Source organism: Tursiops truncatus, chromosome 15, assembly GCF_011762595.2.
Source record: "Tursiops truncatus isolate mTurTru1 chromosome 15, mTurTru1.mat.Y, whole genome shotgun sequence".
Taxonomy (NCBI): domain Eukaryota; kingdom Metazoa; phylum Chordata; class Mammalia; order Artiodactyla; family Delphinidae; genus Tursiops; species Tursiops truncatus.
Window position 1 is genome coordinate 34,650,048 of NC_047048.1, and position 23,240 is coordinate 34,673,287.

The following is a 23,240-nucleotide window of genomic DNA, read 5'->3' on the forward strand; positions in this document are numbered from 1 at the left end:
CGCCCTGTGACACATTGATATTGGACTTCTGGCCCCAGAACCAGGAGAAAATACATTTCTATTGCTTTAAGCCACCAGGTTGTGGCACTTTGTTATAGCAGCTTTGGGAAAGGAATACAAGACCAGGCTCAGGCTTCAGTGCAGGGATTTGGGACTCCTATCCGGCAAGGGTGGGAGGCCCTTTGGGCAGGCAGCCTGCTGGATCCTCAGGTGCGACCTGGCAGAGCCTGCATGGGGCCCATGGTAATGACCAGGAAGGGTCACCCTGGGGACAGCATGTGCGGAATGTCCACTCGCTCTTGCCCCGCTCTCCATCCTGCCCTTGGCTTTAACCTTCCTCTCTCCAGAGGAGCCACAAGAACTAAGGAGTAGATGGCCCGTCTGCATGGCCACCAGGTGCCAGAGGAAGAGAAGGCTCATGCGTGGTGAGAGCCTTGTCTGGTTTCAGTATTTGAAGAGACGAGATGGAGAACCCAGGGCCTTGGTGACGCTGAGCCCACCCGAGAAGGAAGCTGCTCTCGGGTTTAACTGCTTTAATGATTCCTCCCCGGATGGGATGTCCCGAGAGGGAGCCCCCCTGGAGGGCTGAGAGTCCTGGCCTGCGGGAGAGATGGAGCCCGGGCTCTCCAGGAAAGTGGGGCCCACATGTCTGGGGTTCAGGTGTATTGGGGATACAAACCGGAAACCAGTCTGCTTCCAGTGGAGATGTGAGCTCTCTAGGACATTCCACCAGAGAGCAGCCTGGGTGTTCTAGCCATCTTTGTCTGTGGTGTCCAAGCTCTGGAGCCATAACTGAGGGTAACGGATGGATTTGCTCCGGAGGCTTTGGAAGTTTGTACTGCTCAAGGAGCAGCATGTGGGAGGTGGTCTTCTGCCCTTTCTCTGTGACCTGGACGCTGGAAGACTCCTCTGGTCCAGTCTTGTGACCTCTGCTGTCCTGAACTCAGAGAACTAAAAGCTGGTCTCACGCAGCTTCGCAACAAGAGAAGTCACTGCAATGAGAAGCTCGCGCACCACAACGAAGAGTAGCCCCTGCTCGCTGCAACTAGAGAAAACCCGCGTGCAGCAATGAAGATACAATGCTGCCAAAAATAAATAAATTTATATTTTAAAAAAAAGCATAAAAAAAAAGATGAGGATTTCCCTGGTGGCACAGTGGTTAAGAATCCGCCTGCCAATGCAGGGGACACAGGTTTGAGCCCTGCATTGGGAAGATCCCACATGCCGCGGAGCAACTAAGCCCATGTGCCACAACTACTGAGCCTGCGCGCCTAGGCTCCGTGCTCCACAACAAGAGAAGCCACTACAATGAGAAGCCCGAGCACCACAATGAAGAGTAGCCCCCGCTCGCCACAACTAGAGAAAGCCTGTGCACAGCGATGAAGACCCAACGCAGCCAAATAAATAAATACTTTTTTTTTTTAAAAAAGATGAGGTTTGGGGAGCCTGTCTGTCTCAAATTTGGGGAAGCCCTTTGTGAGAGAAGGTGGAAAGATCTGGCATCTTGGCGTCTCGGTGGCAGTTTTTCTGGAAGGCTCTGTGGGCCAGGCACACAGGGCGGAATATTCATGTGTTATTGCTGCCCTACCCTCTCCCCTTGGCTTGACCTTCCTGCCTAAACTCCTCTGAGCGGACCTGGTGGCGGGGGCTCCTGGGGGTGAGATTTGCTAAGGATGATGCCTCACCCCTGAGCTGGCATGGTGGGGGGAGAGCTGTGGAGGTGGGCAGAGCTGCTGGCGGTGCCAAGGTGAAGGGGCTGTGGTAGTCGGGGCATGCAGGCTGGTGTGTGAGGCCCTTCCAAGCCATGGAAACATTAGCTCTGATTGCTGGACAAGCAAAGTGCCACTGAGGGGGAGATGGAGCTGCTCTCCCTTGTCTCTGGGATGGCCATAGCAGTGTCCTGGAAGCCTGAGTCGCTCCTGAAGGGCGTACTGTTTTGCTCCTTGCGCTCACTGGTCTTAAGGACGGCGGTGAGGCCATGTGGGCAACTCGAGTGGCCTATCTCCTATCATGCTGTCAGTTCCCAGAGCGGGGAAGGGCCCTCACCCGTTCTCACACAGATGTGGCCCTGATATGCCTTTGCATTGGGGCAAAGTGCAGGGTCACCTCACTTCAACAGCTGGATGGGAGGGGCCTGGGAGGCAGAAAACAGAGGGGGAGGCAAGTGTGGTCGCGGAAGTTTCTGGGTGAGTCAGGGCTGCCTGGAAGTGGGAGTCAGTGGCCGCAGGAATTAGCCTGGGGCTGAGGAGGCCGAGGACTGGGCCCGGGAGTGTTGGTAGCCAGGTCTGTTCCCGACCCAGGCCAGCGGGAACCATGGAGAGCTGGGTCACCCCCAGGCGCCCACAGCTCCTTGTCTGAGCTGCTTCCAGTTGGAAGAAGGGGAGAAGGACCCCGGGCAGAAAGACCTCTCCTGACCCACTGACTGACCCCCAGAAACAGGGGGTTGAGTGGAGTAGGGTGCAGGTGAGCCAGCTTGGTTTCTGTCCAAAGCTCGTTCTGTTTTTGTCCTGGCATCTTTGCTCTTCTAGGAAATTATTATTATCATACCTGACATTCATAGAATGCTTTTTTTTTTTTTTTTTTTTGGCCATACGACTTGCAGAATCTTAGTTCCCCGACCAGGGATTGAACCCAGATCCTGGCACTGAAAGTGCTGAGTCCTAACCACTGGACCACTGGGAAATTCCCCATAGAATGTTTTTAAACATCATCTGATGTTTAAAATACTCCAAAGGGGTTGGCAAAGCAGGTATCATTCTCTGCGTTTTATGGGTGAATGGAGCTGGGTGTGGGGAGTGAGGGGCAGCCCATATACTAACCTGCGTGGCAGTGAGGAAGGCTCCAGGGAGCAGAGCCCAGCTCTCCTGGCTTCTGACGGTGTCCAGAGAGACCAGTCTGGCTCTGGGTCTCGCGGCAAAGGAAAGCCCTGAGATGTGGGCCTGGCCCAGGAAGGTGTCAGATCTGGTTCCTGAGCTCGAGAACCAAGCTAGCTTCCTCCCACTTCCCTGGCTCGGGGAGGAGGTGGGTCTGTGTCATTGCTCCCCCACACCCGCCAAGCCCATGACGGCTCCGACCTGAACCCAAGGCGTTTATCTGATGGCGACCTTGGGGAGCCACACTCCTTTAGCCCCCAGTGGGTTGCTCCCTGCCTGGTACCCCAAAGTTAGACCATCAGCCCTCCCAGAGGTGGTCTTCGAGCTCTCGGGTGAGGAGGTGGAGGTGGGGGAAACCACCCGCCTGCCTCAGAATCCAACTTGCACCCCTCCCTCCTTCCTTTTCCTTCCCACCCACCTCGGCCCCTCTGAATGGAGGAAGTATTGCCAATGACTCCTGCAAGGATCTGTGCTCACTTCAGGCAGGGAAAGCTGAGCATCCCTTTAATGATCGAGTCACACCCAGGGCTTAGGGCTTAATGTTTTGCTTCTTCCAAAGGTACTTGCCTTTTGAAAGTGAGTACTCACCCATATTCATGAATCCTCCGGGCGTCAGTGCTGAGCACGTGTGTACACCATGGCTGTGGGGTCCCGGGCGATTTCTCTGTGTACCTCCCAAACCAAGAATTCCCAGGAATTAGGGGTGGGGAAGAGGGATGGAGTTATTCTGTCAATCTCTGGACTTCATGGGTTAAAAACAATTGTCTTGAAGTCTTGAACATCCTTTTCAAAGGGAGGAAGAAGAGGGTAGGCAGAGAAGTCGCTGTCCGTCTGAGGCTGACTCACCCCCTCTCATTTCGGGGTGGGCGGGGGAGTGGCCAGATGCTGGGACAACTCAAGAGACCTGGAATTGGTGGAGAGCTGGGTTCCAGAACCAGCCCACTGCTAACTAGCCTAACTAGCCCTGTGGTCTTGGGAAAATCACTTATCAGAGTTTTAGGATCCTGATCAGTGAAATCAAACCAGTTCGTCTGTGAGGAGGTCCCTTTTGACCCCCATCCCATGGTTCCCACTGACTGCTGCCACATCATTGTGTCCTATCCCTTGGGTGAATTATTTTGGGGCTAGAGTCCAGCCCGGGACAAGCTGTCCTGGTGGGATTAGCCTTGACTTTAGGAACTTGGCCAGGAAGTCAAAGAACCTTCCGTGAATGGCTGCCTGGTCTCCTTGTCTGGGGGGAGGAGAGAGGGGCCCACAGGATGGTGAGGGAGAGGGTCTCAGGGTCCCAGGAGGTCCCACTTCCCTCCTAAGTTCCTTTTCAGCATCAGCGTCTGTAAAGCCATCTGAAGACTCATCCAAGAGGTGAAGAAACAAGGGGCCCTGAGCAGTGAACATTCATTCACTCTATAAATAAGGCCAAGAAAGGGCTTCCCTGGTGGCGCAGTGGTTGAGAGTCCGCCTGCCGATGCAGGGGACGCAGGTTCATACCCCGGTCCGGGAGGATCCCACATGCCGCCGAGAGGCTGGGCCCGTGAGCCATGGCCGCTGAGCCTGCGCCTCCGGAGCCTGTGCTCCGCAACGGGAGAGGCCACAACAGTGAGAGGCCCACGTACCGCAAAAAAAAAAAAAAAAAAAAAAAAGGCCAAGAAAAAATGTGATGCCAGAGGGGTCGCTGCCATTGGCTCAGTCCAGGAGTGCTCAGGGACAGGATCTAGAACACGGAGGGGTTGGGCTGCCGCTCTGGCCTCGTGAACTTTGATTCTGAAGTGCCCTCCGCTGCACCTCAGGCACCGCAGATGAGACGTCCAAGTGTCTGGGCAGAGGACAGCCTGGTGAAAGACGGGGGACTCCCTGGACGACCAGACCACTATTCCTGACTCCCAGGGACAGGTGTGTCCAGAGGTAGAAGAGGAAAGTGATTGTACCACCAGGACTCTTTTTTTTTTTTTTTTTTTAACTGATGACGCATCTGCATAATCATGTATGAGTAATGGTGTATTCTACCTGTGTGTGACTTTGCACTCAATGGTTTCACTTCAAACGGATGAGAAGTCACGTCGACAGATGCTTGGAAACATGTGCTAAGGAGACTTGGAAGGTTGGAACTGAGCCTACATTCTGGTCCGTGAAGAGGTCGGCCAAAGCAGGTCAACCAAACAAAAGATCTTGGGCGTTGACCTCCCTTTTCCCGAGGTCCAGTTCCAAACTCGAGACAGACTCCCTGACACTTGGTACTGAGGGTGACCCAGAGCAGGGATTCTCAAACTTTGGTGTTCATTAAAATCACCTTGTGAAACACCCAGATTCACACTGACCCAACCCTGGAGATGGGGCATCTGTGCCGAGAAAGCCCTTGGAAAGGGCTTGGATGCCACTCGCTGTGGTCCAGAGAGCTCAGCTTTGTTTCTTGGCCCGAGTGCTAGCCCAGCCCTGGATGGCCTGTTGAGCCAACACTTGACTTTGCTGTGTCTGCTTTCTCATTTCAAGAGAAGTTAATAATCCTTGCTTTCCCTGCTTCAGAGGACTGCTGGGGGGGATGAAGAACATGAAGTTACTTGGGGAAGTATGAAGTTCTGTGTGAAGGTCAGATGTCATCTAGCTCTGTGCCGGGTGCATGTTGATCAGCAAAGTGAAAAGATGCTGTGACAGGGGGCTTCTTGGGCTGCTGGAGAAAATGATCAAGAGGAGGAATTTTTAGGGAGAAGGCAGGGGAGGCAGGAGAGTGGTTGTCAACCACCCCACCCCACCTGACTTAGGCAGTGGGACAGACAGACCCAAGGAGAGCTGCTGGGCAGGAAGTACCAAGGCAGTGGCTGAACCCCAGCTCCTTCATCTCCCCTCACCCACTAGGCCCTTCCATGGAACCTAAGCATCTCATGGGACATGGTTTGCAAACCATGTGGGAGCAGAAAGAACTCTAGACTGAGGGCCATGAACTTGGGCTCTGTCCCAACTTTACCCCTGATCTTGGGCAAGTCTCTAAAGCTCTCCAGCCAGAGCTTCCTCCTCTGCAGTGGACTCACCAAGTCCCCTGGCAACTCCACAGTAACCTGAGTCTGCACAAAAGTGTTTGGGAAGAGTTAGGAGCTGGAAAAAAGTCCAGTGTTTGGTGGTGGAGAGAGGAGAGAGGAACTGAGCCTGGGGTTCCCACTAAGGCTGTGGGGGGGGGAGCAGCTGAATGGTTGCCCCCCCCATCCCCCAGAGAACGGCTGACGGCAGAGGGGGCGTCAGGAGAGAAAGCAGAGCCCGTTTATGCTGTGTTTTGCCTGGGGCACCAGCCTGTCAGGCGCAGGGGCCTTCCCATGATCGCCCAGGCTGGGCTGGGGACTTGCTATTCACGTACCCTGTCCAGGGCCCGGGCGGCTGCCTTGACATTAGCACATACAGTGTGGTACCACGTGTCCTGGGGTAGACTGAGACTCATCTTACCAGGCTCTCACACTGGCCAGCATGTCCTGGGTCCTCTGCGTCCCCCACCCCTCCTCCAGGGCTGCTAGGGGGCTTCAGCAAGACCCTAGGGAGGCCAGGGTGGGTGGTAAGACACTGGGTTTGATTTCACAGAATTGAACTGAGTTTAACTGGAGGCTCTTGAAGCCTCTGACTGCCTCCTGGAGGAGAGATTGGGCCCAATGGCACAGCTGCTTCCTGGGGATTGAGCTCTGCGGACCCAATGGCATGGCTTGTTCCATTGAGAGACTTTCTGTCAGAGAAGTTATTTTTAGCCTGGGAAGGAAGGTCACAGGGCATGAAACCATCACCCTGGGTTTTTTTTTCACTCCAAATTGCTTAGCGGAAGGGCAAGGGCAGCTTGGCACTAAGTCATAAAAACCAGGGAAGAGTATGGATGTAAATGTGTATACACACATGTACCCACTTGACTTCCTGTCCGGGGTCCAGGCGTGGAAATACACAACAGTGAGAAGGTCACGTATACCTCCAAAGTCTGGGGTCCTTATCTCCCTACAGAGGATGCAGCTCTCTCACCCCCACCAGGACAGCTGGTGTTTTGACAATATTAGAAATGCCACAGGCATTCGGACCCACAGTCTCTTCAGCCCGGTATCATCACCATCAACAACACCATCAAAATCACTATCACCACCATCATCATCACCATCATCATCAACAACATTAATAGTAGAGGGTGACAAGGCCTGTTGGAAAGGGCTGGATTCCCTAGAGGAGAATCCTTGACCACTGCTATTTCAAGGTCAAATGCAAAGGCCTGTTGACCCATCTAATTTGGGAGCCTCCAGTGGGCACGCGAGCGGGGAGGGGCCAAGAGCAGAAGCCTTGAGGTCAGGATGATTTGACTGAGCAGAGGTTTGCAGCTTTGGCTGCATGTTAGAATTGCTCCCCAATTATTTTTTTGGGGGGTGGTAAATTCTGATGCTGGGGCTACACCCTGGACTAATTGAATCAGAGCCTCTGAGGAGGGAGAGAGGAGTGGGATCAATACACAGCCAGTGTCAAGAACCACTGGTTCAGAGGCAGTTTTCTGAGCTCATGTAGACTGTGCTTCTCAAACTGTAATATGCAACAAATGAATTGTTAAAATGCAGATTCTGATTCAGTGGTTCTAGGCTGGGGCCTGAGAGTCTGCGTCTCTACCAGGTTCCCAGGTGATGCTGATGCTGCAGGGGCCTGGACCACACGCTGAGTAGCACGGGGGAGGGGGGGTAGGATGGGGTAGGGGGCAGGGTAGAACCCTTCTGTAGGGTCAGGCAATCTCCTCGGCAGCTCTGGAGTTAAATGGCCTCAGCCAGTTGCTAGCTGTGTGATGTTGGGCAAGGCATTCAGTGCCTCTAATTCCAGTCCTCTCATCTGTAAAATGGGGATGAGTAAGACTTGTTTTACAGAAGTAAGCAAGTTGAGTAAGATCAAGTAAGTTCATGTTTTATACATAAAGTGCTCAAGCATTGCCTGGCACACTGAATAATTGTGCAAATGTATCTCACATTTATCTTGCTGCTCAGAGGCCTGTCAATCTCTTGGATTAAACCAAATTCCTGCCATAAGATTTTTTTCCAGAGGTTCTCGGGGGTGGGAGGGTGGGGGTGGGGGGGAGATAGAGATGCAAGCAAAGGAATCAGGACTTACAGGTATTCAGGTGGTAATGAAAGAAAATTTTAATGAGTAACCTCCAGCTCCCCCCACTAAGAGACCAGGAATTCCTATTGTACCCAAATCTCCCCATGGACCTCTTCATAGCACTTTCTGGGGGTCAGGCAGTGTCCCAGCTCTGGGAACAGAGGGAGGATTAAGCCTTGGTTCCTGCAGTCCAGGGGTCAGAGAGGGCGCATGCAGGGAGGGGCGAGGTACCAGCGGGAAGGGGTTCCTCTATGCTCCCCTCAACACAGTGTAGCATGGAAGGCCTGGACAAGGAGCAGGCAGTTCTGGGTTCCACTTGCCCTCTAGCCACCTGGTGTCTTGGGTAAATCAAAGACTTTCTCTAGACCTTCACTTCTGAAACCTGGCTGACAGTAATAAGGGAGGTGAATGTGGTCACAAATGTGAAGGTTGTTGGGGGAAGTGTTATATCAACATGTGGGCTCCTTTATAATAAAAGGCACCCAAACTTCCCATCCTTCTGAATTTGACAGCAGGTTGTATCAGTGAGGGTTAATGAGAAAATATTTGTTCCTGGCCTCTGGAGGCTTCCGCAGCTTTCAGGGAACAAGGGGGTGGGTACCCCGAGGCAGAAGGGGTAGGTACCTCCAAGAAGTGGTTTTTCTTTGTGGGAGGCAGAGCTGGGCCTGAGAGAGGAGGCGCTGTACCTAGCAGGGAGGAGGGATGCTGCTTCCTCAGAAAGAGTCCTGTGAATCAAGGGAGACCTGGGGATGTCTCAGCTACCCTGAGGCAGGGCACCCACGGTCCCGTCCCCTCATCCCCATGTGTCGGCAATGTTCCCCCTCTGTGGGTCTCCTCCTTAAACAGGTCCCAACCTGGGTGGGAGGGGGCAGAAGGGTTAGGCCCCACCCTCTCTTTTGACCCCATTGTCCAAATAAATCACACTTGTCCCTTGACAGAGGCATCTGACACAGATTGGGCCCCTTCCTGCCTTCTGCTTTGCTCTCCCAGTGCCCTTGGCTCTCCCCGTAAAGCTCTGGGCCCTTAGAAGGGGATCCCCTCAGGAGAGGTTTGCTAAGGCCACCAGGAAGCCCAGGCCTGCCCGTTTTGTGTATCTCTTCCTCCTCAGGCCATGTCCCCTCTAATCTTAGGTAGAGAGGCCAGCAAATGCCTGCCCTTAAGGGGACAGAATTGGATGTGTGACTTAAGGTTGAGAGCCACAAGTAATCCCCTAAGTGCTCTGCTCCTTAAGCTAAGAGGATCTGGCCAGCACACACCTGTTTTCACTACTTTGCTGGTAGCAATATAAAAAGCACGCTGGTTAATGACTCTAGGAACTGATAAGGGGTGGGGTGGACATGCATCTGTCCTATCCTGGAAAGATCTCCGGGTAAGCCAGGCTGCACGTGTCTGCCCGCAAGGCTGAGGAAGGGCTGGAAGGGCTCGCCCAACTTCCATCCCCACGGGGAGGCTGGAGAGGCAGGGTCAGGGGCGGGGCTCGGGGTGGGTCAGCTGTTCGCTCTGAGCCAGGGCTCCCATCAAGAGGGAGGCTCTGCCGGCCACGCAGGGCGGTAATGAAGACCAGGGAGGGAGGAGCCCCACAGTCCCGCTGGTCCGCACCGCTCTCCTGGAGACAGGAGCTAGGCTGAGTTAGACTTTTGAGAAGCAAAGCGTGTGCCAACCCCTTGACATTTACCAATCGTGTTCTAATCATCTAGAACTGCAAGTTTCCGCTTCGGGTGGCACAGAAGATGTTGGCAGTTTGTTGGAGAATCATTTCTCTGCTGGAGACCCAAGTCTAGAGGAGAAGGAAAGGGCGCTTCAGGCAGAAGCGTCCCCTGGAGAGACGAACCCGCTCCTTCACCCCACAGATGGCAGGGAGGCTGGGGGCTCGGAGAAGACAGCCGCCGGGGCCCCCGCCACCAACCGCCTGGGCTCTGATCCTGAAGCCAGCCTCTCCAAAGCCTCAGCCTCCGAGTCAGCTCCCCCCGGGGAACCTGCGGGGTCTGGGGAGGAAGATACGGGCCCACCTGGAGCAAGCGCCCTTCCCCCAGGAGGGGAGGGGGCGCCCGGGGAGGAGGGGGCGCCAGAGTTCAGCTCAGGAGAGGGCCCAGGACTGGAGGCGGAGGGACAAGCTGGGAGTGGCGAGGTCTCCGAGGAAGCCGCGGAGGCGCTAGGGGACGACCCCGCGCAGGAAGCAGCAGCAGGGCCCCCAGAGCCTGAAGACTCAGGGGACTCTCCCAGCAAGGAGGTCGAGACAGGAAGGGAGGGCAGCCCAGGGCCCGGTCAGGAGCCAGAATTGCCAGATGGAGTCGCGGACTTGGACGCAGAAGCCGCGGAGGGGGCGGAGGACCAGGGGGAGCCCAGCCCCAGCCCAGCGTCGGACACGCGCGCAGAGGTGGGGGGTGCGCAGGAGGACCGCCCCGCAGAGGGGATGCCCGAGGACCATGAGGACGCGGCCTCCTACGAAGAAGAGGGGGGCGAAGAATCCGAAGAGGACAGCGGCGACGGGGCTAGTTCGGAAGAAGCAGGGGGCTCCTCGGAAGAGGAAGAAGCCGGGGAGGAAGTCGTGGAAGGAGCCCAGGAAGCGGCGGGAAGCGCGAGCAGCGGGGAGGAGGGGGCCCGACCGAGCGCTGAGGAGTTGCACGCGGGGCCCGAGGGGGCCGAGGCGCAGGAGCCCAAGGAGGAGGGGCCTCAGGGTAGGGGATCCCAGGGCTGCTCCGGGCACCTCCGCGGGGGAGGAGGGCTGGCGGGGGCGTGGCGGCTGCTCTGGGAATTGGGACGGCTGCGGTCTTCCCGGAGGTCTTGTGTTTAGGGGCAGGCAGGGTCCCACAGGGCGGGAGAGCCCCCAGCCAGCCCCGGGTTCGTGGGGTGGAGGCCCCATGGGGGTTGCCCGGCCCTTGGGGTGCCTTCGGGCTGTTCATTAGCCACTTATCCCCACTTCGGAGGGACCCTGGAGAGCCCAGAGGAACCTGATCACGTTATAGGCCATCAGAAACTTACCGGTTAAGGTCCCTCAATGCACTTTGACACAGACCGGTGCCTTAACCCAAAGGACGGGGTGGCGGTGGGGGGCATAGTGGCAGGATTTCAGGCCCAGAGGCAGGCTGGTGGGTGTGAGGGGGCACTGCGGGACCATGTTGGTGGGCTAGCTCCTGGGATCTCCCCTTGAAGACTAGGCCATGTCAGGATGGTGATAAGAAACCTCGGGCTGTCTGTGACACTGATGTCCCACAGATGTCCGTCCACCTGCTTGCTCTCAGTGCTGGGGAACGGGGTGGGGGGGGTGGGGGGGCAGGGCCAAAGCTGCTGGGCAACATTGGAGGCTGTAGCATCCTAGGGAGGTGTGGCCTCATCCACCAAGTACACTGACCGGGACCAAGAACTGGCTTGTAGGATGGAGGCACTGGGGTCAATCTTCACTTTCCAACACAGGTTTTCTTGCAGAGTTTAGTTTCCACACCTGTCAGGTACTCACGCTGGGGGAGCAAGCCCCTCCCCTTTCCCTGGCCTCCCAGTTCTGGATCTGATCTCAGAAAGAATCACTCTTTTGAGGTGCTGCATGAGGCACATTGATTCTTCTCTTCTCCCCTCCCTCCTGGAACTGGTCTCCCTCTGCCCCACAGGCCAAGTCTATCCTCCTTCTATCACCTAAAATCCTTTGTGCAATCAGCCCCCGTAGAAACAGCTGTGATGTTAGAGGCCCAGGAATGTGAGCACCCCTCCCTGGAGCCTCAGGTGGTCAGGGACATCTCTTGCTGGGTCAGAAGCAGCAGTGGTCCCGCCTCTCCCTCCCCCCTCCCCACCCCGCTCCCCAAGACTCCCTGTAGCAGCTCTTCCTGATAAAATGCACACCTGACCAGGCCAATGGTTCTCTTAGAACCCCAAATGCAGACTCCTATAAACCACTCCTCTCAGGAAGTTTTCTAACTCCCCCTGCTAAGACTTCGTAGGCACACTTCTTAGGCCCTCCTAGCTTCTGGAATCTTTCCTTCCATACGTACACACATCGCTGTCTGTAATTATATTACTTTCCAGGTTATTTCACCCCCTCTCCCCTCCAGACTGTAGAAAACTCCACAAGGGCAGAGCTGGGTTGGTTTTGGGCACCACGGCATTCACAACGCCGTGCTCCGTGCTTGGTGTATGTAGTAGGTGCTCAATCAACAGTTGTTGAATACCTAAAATGGATCGAGGAGCTTAACAAGTTGAGTTTGAATTTTAAAACTCCCTCCTAGAAACAGGGCTCCTTGCAGTTGAAGTTGGCAAGCCTTGGTCAGCACTTGCTCACAGCCCCACCCTTGCCTGACTGGAGGGAACCTAGAGCCACTGGCTCCTAGTTCTGCCCTAACCCTGCTCTCTGCTTCTCTCCCCAGAAGAGGCGGAAGATGTGAGTGAGGAAACCCCGCTGAGGGACCGCTCCCACATTGAGAAAACTCTGATGCTGAATGAGGACAAGCCAACTGATGATTACTCTGGTAACCAGGGGCAGGAGCTGGGAGGTGGGGGGGCTGGGGTGGTACGGGTGGGCTGTGTGGTGTGTTGGTGAGGACCTGGGCTGGGCTGGGAGAGCCCTGTGGCCAGCGGCCACAGAGCACCTGGCGGGGCATGGCTGCAGCTCTGAGACCAGCAGGCATCCCAGGGAGGAGGAGTGCCCTGGAGATGGGGGGCTTCATGGAGAAGGCTCTGTGCGCAGCATCCAAGGCTGGGGGGCTCTGGGTTGGTGGGGAGGAGGAAAGGCGATCCAAGCAGAGGGACCAGCGAAAGGGTGGGAGGCAAATCCCAGTGCTGCTGCCTGGGGACGGTGCAGCCTCCAAGTCATGGCCAGGGAGGGTTGTTCATCACTTTGGCTTTGATTTTTTCAGTTGATAAAGCCCTTTGGTGTCCAGTATTTCATTTCATTCTTGTAATAACCCAAGGCTTTCAGCAGGGCTTACTGTCTCCTCTTAATCGATGAGCTGGTGAAAGCTCAGAGCAGGGCAGGGCTTTGCTCTGGCACACAGCTGGAGACGGGCAGCTCACGGGCAGGGGCTGGAAAGACTGACCCTCGGTGGCCCCATGTTCTTCCCTCCCTGTGCCTCACGCCACGAGTCCCTTCTCCCTGGAGCCACACTCTTCTCAAGAAGATACTTGGGATGTTTGAATCCTCCCAGGGGCACCGAGGATGCGGTGAAGGGTGCAGGGCTGGGGCGGCCATGCCTCCTTGCCCTCTAAACCTAAGGCAAGCATGAGTACAGTTTGCGGGGGCAGAGAGAAGGAGATGGGGTTCCCATCTGCCATAGAAAGGGCCTTCAGGTAGCTGCAGGCTGAAGTGGTGCTTCTGGACACACTGTTGAGGGGAAGGAGAAGAGGGTTAGGTTAAAAAAAAAGCTCTGGAGACTTTCAGGGGTTGGGGGGATGCCTTTCGGTTGAAAGATTTCTGAGGGTTGGAATGTGCACCAGCTCCCCCCAGGAACACTGATGTACTGCACGGCCCCTGCTCCCCACCAGGCGGGGCCAGAGCCGCCCTGGGGAGTGAGATGGATCCACAGCGGTGAAGCCGCCCGGTGAGGCCCCTGCCTGACCCTTGCCCTTCTCTGCCCCCAGTGGTGCTGCAGCGGCTTCGAAAGATCTACCACTCATCCATCAAGCCCCTGGAGCAGTCTTACAAATACAATGAGCTTCGGCAGCACGAGATCACAGGTACCTCTAGTGTCCGGAGGTCGGAGGTCGGGCCTATACCTCTGACTGTCCACACTTCCCTGAGCCCTCAAGGGGAGTTCTCCTGAGTTATCAGGGAGGGGCAGAGACCTCAATGGCACGAACCATCCTTTCCCAGCAGGTGTGCCCCTTAATTTGCACAGGGCTTTATGGGAGAGCAAGTGTTTCATCTGTGAGCATTCATGCAGGCAGTTTTGGTTTCCAAGGATGGAGATGCCAACTTCCATCCCTCCTGTGCTCAAGAGCCACGAAGGGCTCCCCATTCACATACAGGTGGTGTCTTCAGTCCCCTGATTGGCCTAGAATCCTTCCCTCCTCCTAATGGCTTCTCAACTCAACTTCCCTTGGGTCTGGATTCTTTCAGAAATTGATTTTCAAAATCATAAATATAAGATATACTTGTTGCCAAAAAAGTTCTGTGCAAAATAGTATAGATTGAAAAATAAAAATCTCTTTCTTGATTTCCAGCCTCTCTACTTCCACTCCCAGAGACAGCTGCTGCTATGGTTTCTCATGAATACTTCCAGATAGCGCTCTGCTTACATGAGCATATCCAAGGGTGTCTTTTCGTTTGTTTTACAAAGATGGGATGACACCACAGAGCTGCTCTTTCTGGTCCTTGTGAACCCACCACCCTAAATAACATACCCTGCTGATGGAACACGGGGTGTTTGCCATGTTCTGTTTTTAAAGCGTTACAAACACTGCTGTAAGTGTTATGTATTTCATGGAAGTATATTTGAGGGATACATTTTTTAAAGAAATGCTGGAATTCAGTATTTTGGTAGTTGTTGCTCAGTTGCCTTAGGTTGTCCTCTGTGTACCCACAACAACAGGATAGTGTTCTTGTTGCCCCACAGCAAGGCCATTTTTAAGTGTCGCTTGTCTTGGAAACCTGTTAACAATGGCATCTAATTGCCATTTAATGGCTAGTGGTTTGCACGTCTCTTCCTGTGTTAGTTGGCTGTTTCTGTATCATCTCCGTGATGTTCCCAATGGCTCTACAGCGGACGCGGTGTTGTAGGGCCTACATTATTCCTGCTTTACAGAAGGTGGACCGGAGGCCCTGAGAGATGCTGGGCTACTCAGACCACACAGCTGGAATTAGGAGTGGTAACTTTCTCCTTCTTCCTTTTTCACAATTCCCTTTCAATCTTCTTCGACAGCCGGCCCAGGGGGATGGTTTCTTTGTAGGGAGAGCATCCCAGTGTCCTGATCTCACTTTCCAGGCTCCCTCCTCTCCCTTCGTCTCTCGCCAGTGCCAGGGCTCCTCTGTGCCCCTGGGCAGCCTCCTGTGTGACCTCCCTGCTGGGTCCCTCACTTGCAGCCTCCTGCGTGTGCCAGTGCCGCCCCCTGCTGCAGAGAGCGGGAACAGCAGCCAGCAAAGCCTGCTGGAGTGGTCTCGGGGGAGAGCTGGAAGGCCCAGTTCCCCTTGGCGTGGCCTGGGCCTGGGGAAAAAGGCTTCTTGTAGGAACTCTGTGGCTGTAACTGGGGACTCCTGCCACCCCCAACCCCCAGCCCGCCAGTCCCTTCCTGTCCCCGAGCCAGGGGTTGACACCCAGCAGTGCGAAGGACTCACTGAGTGTCTTTACCAGCAGGGAGGAAGGGGCATGGCCTGGTACCAATTTCAGGTAATAAATATGTGCTCTCCCCTCACAAGACACCATCTTGGTCTCAGGGCTCAAGGAGGGGCTGTAAGTCAGCAGGAAGAAGCCTCTCACTGCCCCTTCCCTGAGCCCTGGAGAATTCTGCTTTTCCTGCTCAGGGACCCCAACTGGGGAAGCCCAGGCAGGGTGTTCTCCCCAACATGGGACAAGAACCCGAGAATTGCCGAGTCAGCGCTTGGTCTCGGAGACGGGCAAATGTGCTGTGGACTTTGGAGACTAATATTTGAGACCGGCCCTGGAGCCTGGCTTGGGCTGAGCCTGAGGAGGGGTGTCGAGAGGTGCAGTTAAGGGGAGGCAGGCAGGGGACAGGCAGTGCCCGAGTCCAGACCATCCAAGGGTGTATAAGCCTCTTCTGTGTCCTTTGTTTGGTTACCAATCCAGATAGCGGCATTTCAGCCTCTCCCTGCATGGCTGCTCTCTCCTGCCCCTTTTATGAACCGTTCGCCCCCAGATCTGAACCAGGAGGAGTTGACTTCAATTGATCCCTTCCACTCTGGGGCCGGTGTGCTGCGGATCTGTGCATGGCCCAAATGCTGTCTTCCCATGTCCTCTAACTGGGTCATTGCACTAACATAGCATGAGATGTGCCCCTGATGGTGACACGCTCTCTGGTCCAGAGTAGAATCCCATAACTCAAGATGGACTGTCTGGGACGCAGAGTGAAGAACCCTGTCCCTCCTCAGTAAGGAGCTTTGTGAGTTCACCTCCATGTCTCATCCCTGCTGCCCACAGATGGAGAAATCACATCCAAGCCAATGGTGCTGTTCCTGGGACCGTGGAGTGTTGGCAAATCCACCATGATAAACTATCTCCTTGGGCTGGAAAACACTCGCTACCAGCTCTATACAGGTAACAGTGAGACTTTCTTGTGTGATTGTTGGTATTTTAGTGTCATATGTAAAAAGCATTTTGAAGAATGAAAACATTCAGGGGACGTAATGTATAGCACAGGGAATATAGGCAACAACAGTGTAATAACTTTGTGTGGTGACTGATGGTAACTAGACTTATTGTGGAGATAATTTCGTAATGTATGAAACTATTGAATCACTCTGTCATATACCTGAATCTAACATAATATTGTAAGTCAATTATACTTCAATTAAAAAAATAAAATATGACAGATTAAAAAAAGAAAAAAGAAAAATTAAAATATTCATACGTGTCTTCAATATAATAATGAAGATTACATGCAAGACACCAGCAGTTACGCCCATGTTCACAGAGCATTATTCACAAGGCCAAGAGCTATAAACAACCCAAACGTCCATCAATGGATGGTGGATAAAAAAACGTGTTCCATCCATGCAGTGGAATATTATTCAGCCTTGAAAAGGAATGAATTTCTAATACATGCCACATCATGGATAAACCTTGAAGACATTATGCTAAGTGAAATAAGCTAGACACAAAAGGACAAATATTGTATGAGTTCACTTATAGGAGGTCCCAGAGTAGTCAAATTCATAGAGACAGAAAGTGCAGGAGAGATTCTAGGGGCGGGGGGTGGGGGAATGGGAGTTAGTATTTGATGGGGACAGAGTTTCAGTTTGTCAAGATGAAAATATTCTGGAGATGGATGGTGGTGATGGTTGCACAACAATGTGAATGTTCTTAATCCCACTGAACTGTATACTTAAAAATGGTTAAAATGGTACATTTTATGTTATGTATATTTTATCACAATTAAAATAAAAGAAGCCACTAGGTTAGCAAACATAGTATCCAACGCCTGTGGCAAGCCCTCCGTGAAACATCTTGCTTGTCCATGTCCTTGGTGGTGGATTGCTTCCCCAGAGATGACTGTGTTCCCTTTAACCCCATGCCTGTGTGTGCAGGCGCCGAGCCCACCACCTCCGAGTTCACGGTCCTCATGCACGGGCCCAAGTTGAAGACCATCGAGGGTATCGTCATGGCTGCTGACAGTGCCCGGTCATTCTCGCCCCTTGAGAAGTTTGGCCAGAATTTCCTGGAGAAGCTGATCGGCATTGAGGTTCCCCACAAACTTCTGGAGCGGGTCACATTTGTGGATACGCCAGGCATCATCGAGAACCGCAAGCAACAAGAAAGAGGTAATTTAACAATCATTTCTGAACAGCATGAGCGCTGTCTTAGAAAACTGTTAATATTTTAGACAGTGGATGGTAGGCAGACGTGGGAGAGGCTAGTGTTGTCCAAGACCAGGGGATGCATTCTTTGCTTCCAGCCCCTTGTTGTCACTGTGGTGCCTCTTAGGTGTGGGGTACCTCATCCTTTTCCCTTCCCAAGGACTGATCAGGTTTGGAGGCCATCAGCATTTTCCCAAGGGGAAGCCTGGTCTTCTCTGTCAGGAGCTCCTTGAGGTCAGCTGGGGCTGAGCTGTCTTTGGGAGGCCCATGGTGTCCGGGTGGTCGAGAGCCTGGACTCGTTGGATCCCAGTCCACATGTACTTGACCTCTGGCTAACTTGGATCTGAGTTAAACCTGACTTTCAACTCTTCCTAGTCCCAGTACCTGCTTTACCAGGCCTGCTTCAATAGAAGCCTGTCTCAGACTTTCCAAAGCTCTGCTTGCTTTCAGGTGGCAGGGGAGTGCCACTTAGTGTCACTATGATGCAGGGCCGTCTGCAGAGATGAGTCATAACGGGGCATTTGTAGGAATATATGACCAGATGGTGGATCTCAGTTTATGGTTATAACTCTCATTTTGGTTATAACCAGAACCCTGTTTTATGGCTAGTAATAATATTATCACTAATAATTATAATAATAAATTAATCTTTATTGCACTCCTATAATGCATAGGATAATTTTATGCATTACTGATTGATCATTGTAGAAACATTTCAAGACAGGTATTCCTAGTCCTCTCATTGTGGAAGTAAATTAAAGGATGTATTGAGCTGGCTGTGTGACAGGCTGGCAGTTTTAGTTTGGTGCTTTGCTAAATTTATAGCAACATCGTAATCTTTATATCATCTTAGGTGTTATTGTTCTTCTTGTCATTTTGCAGCTAAAATGCTAAGGCTTAGAAGCATTTAATATTCAGCTGGCCAGTGGCAGGGCCCAAGTTCTAGTCCAGGTCTTGATGGCAGGTCCATGTTTCTTTCCCCTAAGTAAGGCACCTTCTCTTTTATTCCTTCTAATTCCCTGACATTTTTCCTTCAGCATCTTTGCCACTGCCCAGATCTTTGCAGACAGTGGGAAAATCTCCATTTGGAAAAAGTGTTTTGCTTTCCTGGAGTCTTGGATTCCATTGTGGATTAAAACAAGGATCAGGCCATTCTTTTTTTTTTCCCCTGCCTTGCCATGCGGCTTGTGGGATCTTATTTCCCCATCCAGGGATTGAACCCTCAGCCTCAGCAGTGAAAGCACGGAGTACTAACCACTGGACTGCCAGGGAATTCCCCAGGCCATCCTTTTTTTAATAAAAATAAATTTATTTATTTATTTATTTATTTTTGGCTGCGTTGGGTCTTCATTGCTGCCAGCAGGCTTTCTCCAATTGCAGTGAGCGGGGGCTACTCTTCCTTGTGGTGCACTGGCTTCTCATTGAGGTGGCTCCTTTTTGTTGCGGAGCACAGGCTCTAGGCGCATGGGCTTCAGTAGTTGTGGCACGTGGGCTCAGTAGTTGTGGCTCACGGGCTGTAGAGCACAGGATCAGTAGTTATGGTGCACAGGCATTGTTGCTCTGTGGCATGTGGGATCTTCTTAGACCAGGGCTCAAACCTGTGTCCTCTGCATTGGCAGGCAGATTCTTAACCACTGCGTCACCAGGAAAGTCCCCCCACCAGGCCATTCTTGATTGAGGGTTGACAAGGGACAGGAGATATGTAATTAATTCTTTAAAAGTCTTTAGAAACCCAGAAACTCCCTGATGCCGTTACTCCCTTTGAGCCACGGAGTGGTCTGGTTCTGGAAAGAGGGGTGAGGGGCTTGAGGTGGCGCCTGCCCAGCCTGACTTCTCGCTTCCTCTCCCCAAGGTTACCCGTTCAACGACGTGTGCCAGTGGTTCATCGACAGAGCGGACCTCATCTTTGTTGTCTTTGACCCAACCAAGCTGGACGTGGGTCTGGAGCTGGAGATGCTCTTCCGCCAGCTGAAGGGGCGCGAGTCCCAAATAAGGATCATCCTGAACAAAGCCGACAACCTGGCCATGCAGATGCTCATGAGGGTCTATGGGGCCCTCTTCTGGAGCCTGGCCCCGCTCATCAACGTCACGGAGCCCCCAAGGGTGTACGTCAGCTCCTTCTGGCCATATGACTACAAGCCCGACACCCACTGGGACCTGTTTCTCAGGGAAGAGATCTCCCTCCTGGAAGACCTGAATCAGGTGATTGAGAACAGGCTGGAGAACAAGATTGCCTTCATCCGCCAGCATGCCATCCGGGTCCGCATTCACGCCCTCCTGGTCGACCGCTACCTGCAGACGTACAAGGACAAAATGACCTTCTTCAGTGATGGGGAACTGGTCTTTAAGGACATCGTGGAAGACCCTGATAAATTCTACATCTTCAAGACCATCCTGGCAAAGACCAACGTCAGCAAATTTGACCTTCCCAACCGCGAGGCCTATAAGGACTTCTTTGGCATCAACCCTATCTCCAGTTTCAAGCTCCTGTCCCAGCAGTGTTCCTACATGGGAGGTTGCTTTCTGGATAAGATTGAGCGGGCCATCACCCAGGAGCTCCCCAGCCTCCTGGGAAGCCTTGGGCTGGGGAAGAATCCAGGTGCTCTCAACTGTGACAAAACAGGGTGTGGTGAAACCCCAAAGAATCGCTATAGGAAACCCTAGGTTGCTGTGTCACCATTCTCGGGCTCCTGTTGGTGAATGAGCTTGTGTCCTAACTGTCTGAGAAGTCCTGGTTTATTAACCCTTTGAGCCACACTGGCAGGAACCGTTACGTGTTGGAGATTTGGGAGTTAATTGAGGCCAGTTGGTGGGGTAAGGGGTGGGTCGAGGTGGGAGAGTGGAAACTGTGAATTGTGGCATGCTTGTCTTGTTGCTTCAATTAGGGGCCTGACTGAGGCACATCAGGCCACACCTGCTTTTCCTGGCTCCCCTCTTGGAGGGACAGAGAGCAGCTAAATTCTAGGGTAAACTGGATTAACAAGCATCACATGAGCTAAAAGCAGCTGAAATTCCTTTTTCCCCCTGGTAAGCTGGGAAACTAGAGGAGATTTGAGTTCCGTAGGGCTGTCTGCTCTGTCCACGTGGCTGCCTTCCACACAGTCTTCTGTTTGTCCCCAGCCCTCGGCTGCCTCTTGAGCTTGGGTTGGATTCAACAGGAGACAGTCTCTCAGGGTCTGAATCAACCTGGGTGTTGAGCCTACCCCCAGGCCTCTCCCCTTTCCCCAAGGGGTGTGGAACGATTCAGGATACCAGAATGCTAAGACAGAACAAGAGTTCCCGGCTAGAAGGATCTGCCTCCCCCAGGCCATTTCTCTGGCATTGTTTTCTAAGCCAGCCAGGAAGCTCGGTCCCTTCCTTGGCCCCAAGAGGAGGGTGACTGTTCCATGCATTCAGGTAATTTACTTGTTGGAAGTGACTTCAGTGAGAGTCCCGGCAGGGCTCAGAGGGTTAATTGGTTTGCAGTGTGTCTGTGTCTATTGCATGTCTTGGAAAACTCAGACCCCAGAGGCTTTGGGTTTCAGAGGGGACAGTGGAGAGCTTCTTGCTGTTGCCACAGCTTCTCCGTGGAGACACTTGGCAGAAGATTCGTTCCTTCCTGGTTTTCATCACATGGCTTTTCCTTTCCCTTCTTCTCCATTCCCTGATGCGCTGACACTCAAAACTCGGAGCAATTTCCCAGGAGTCAGAACCAGCACCAGCCGCTTGGTGCTGGTGGCAACCTAGGCCTGACCTTCAGTTTCCCACCTGAACTTGATGCCGATACCCACCGAGCGCACATGGTAGGGGAGCCTGGCCTTCAAATACCAATGAGTGTGAATGTGTGTGTATTACGTTGTCCAAGAGAGATTAGGGAGACAACAGATGCCTGAGGGCACAGAGGAGGAGCTAGCTATGAGAGTCACGCCTGCCTGGCGGAGGGCAATGGGGATGGGGGACGGAAGGAAGAGCCTGGAGGGGACAAGCCTCTTGATGGGAAGTGGGTGGGTGAAGAGTCTAAGTCCAGGAGACCCGGGCCGGCCCGGCTGCCCCAAGGGCCTCCTCCTGCCAAGTGACAACTGAGCCGGCCCCTCCTGGGAGTGACCTGTCTTCACCAGGAGGACCCACCAGCACCAGGGGGTCACCAGGACCAGAAGGACAGTGAAGACGAAGCAGAGGGAGAGGCGCCCTGAGGATTAGGCAGTGGAGGCAAATTGGCAAATTGGTGATCAGATTAGGCCCACATGGAGAACTGCAATCCCGGAATTCCTGTTTCTCAGAACGATTAGCACTCCAGCGAGTGCTGCATCAGAGGCTGCCTCTTTTGGCTTTTTGGAGGACCCGGGACCTCCCACAAGAAGACCAGAGGCCCCACTGCCATCAGGACGTTGTCTCTAAGGACAGAGGCAACCAGAGAAGCAAAGTCTGCCAGGGGCATCCAAGGAGCCTGGTGACCAGCACCTGGGGAGCTGCTTCCTTCTCATTAAAAAACAGCCCTGGCTTCATCTCCCATCCTTTGCACTCTCAAGGGGCTGCCCTCCCACTTTGCTCCTTAATGCCCCTTCCTGCCCTCGGCTACTCTTGGCATATCTGTTTTTCCCAGTGAAGAAGGGGAAGAAAAAGTGGAGAACTGGGCATTGTCATAGCTGCTGCGGTCACCACTGCTTTGGGGGAAGCAGCTGAAATGAGACGAACACATTCATACAATATTTATATTTTCTGGGGGGGGAGGGCGACATCATCAGCGATCTTTCCCCCCTTTTCTTTTCTCCATCCAGCTAACTTTTCTTACTCCTTCTGTTCCTCTGTTCACCCCTTGACTTCCCTTCTTTCTAACTTCCCGCAGGCTTGTCAACCAGCTGGGGCTTTAAGTGCTGTTTTGTGCCCTGCTCTGTGGAGGTGGATTTCGAGCAGAATTCTGACTCTTTGGGTGAGGGTGGGGGGTAGTGGGGAACTGGGGGGGATTCGGAATCCAGAGATTCCCCCAGGAGGAGTATCTATGAACGTTTGTGCCTGAACAGTTGCTGTTTCTCTCCGAAGCAGAACCTTTCCAGTGCTCTTTCCGTTCTGAGTTCATCAGGGAGAAAGTCTCAATAATAAAGTTCCAATCTCTCTTTAATGCCTCGTGCTTTCTCGTTGCCTCCAACCAGTGTAATCTCTTTTTATTCCTTTTATCTAGTGGAGTGTACTAATTTTTATTGACTTTAAGTTTTTTAAAGAGCAGTTTTAGATTCATGGCAAAATTGAGAGGAAGGCAGAGATTTCCTACATACCCCCTCCCCACACAGCCTCCCCCAATATCAACGCCCCACCAGAGGGTACATTTGTTACAACTGACGAACCTACATTGACACGTCATAGTGACCCTGAGTCCAGAGTTGACATTAGGGTCCCTCTTGGTGTTGTACCTTCTATGGGTTTGGACAAATGTACAATATGTGTCCATCTCTGTAGCATCCTACGGAGTAGTTTCACTGCCCTAGAAATCCTCTGTGCTCCACCTATTCGTTCCTCCCGTCGCCTTTCACCCCTTGTACTAATTTCGTTTTTTTTAAAAATTTAATTTAATTTTTGGCTACATTGGGTCTTTATTACTGCACGTGCGCTTTCTCTAGTTGTGGCGAGTGGGGGCTACTCTTCGTTGCGGTGTGCGGGCTTCTTATTGTGGTGGCTTCTCTTGTAGCGGAGTGTGGACTGTAGCACACAGGCTTCAGTAGTTGCGGCACGTGGGCCCTAGAGCATGCCAGGTTCAGTAGTTGCGTTGCGCGGGCTTAGTTGCTCCGCGGCATGTGGGATCTTCCCAGACCAGGGCTCGAACCCGTGTCACCTGCGTTGGCAGGCGG

The 23,240-nt window shown here is 53.2% G+C and overlaps 1 protein-coding gene across 3 annotated transcripts in view; it reads left to right on the forward strand.

Moving 5' to 3' along the window:
- Positions 1-22,933, forward strand: part of SRL (sarcalumenin) — a 36,104-nt gene extending 13,171 nt beyond the window's left edge. Inside the window, exons 2-7 of one of the 3 annotated variants that reach the window (XM_073792383.1) lie at positions 9,662-10,642; positions 12,320-12,421; positions 13,530-13,625; positions 16,043-16,159; positions 17,149-17,382; positions 19,271-22,933. In XM_073792383.1, the coding sequence (XP_073648484.1) occupies positions 9,662-10,642; positions 12,320-12,421; positions 13,530-13,625; positions 16,043-16,159; positions 17,149-17,382; positions 19,271-20,082 (2,342 nt within the window). In that variant the 3' untranslated portion in view covers positions 20,083-22,933. The remainder of the gene's footprint in view (positions 1-9,661; positions 10,643-12,319; positions 12,422-13,529; positions 13,626-16,042; positions 16,160-17,148; positions 17,383-19,270) is intronic. The other 2 variants (XM_073792384.1, XM_073792385.1) reach the window with 2 other exon arrangements.
- Positions 22,934-23,240: the final 307 nt, after the last annotated feature.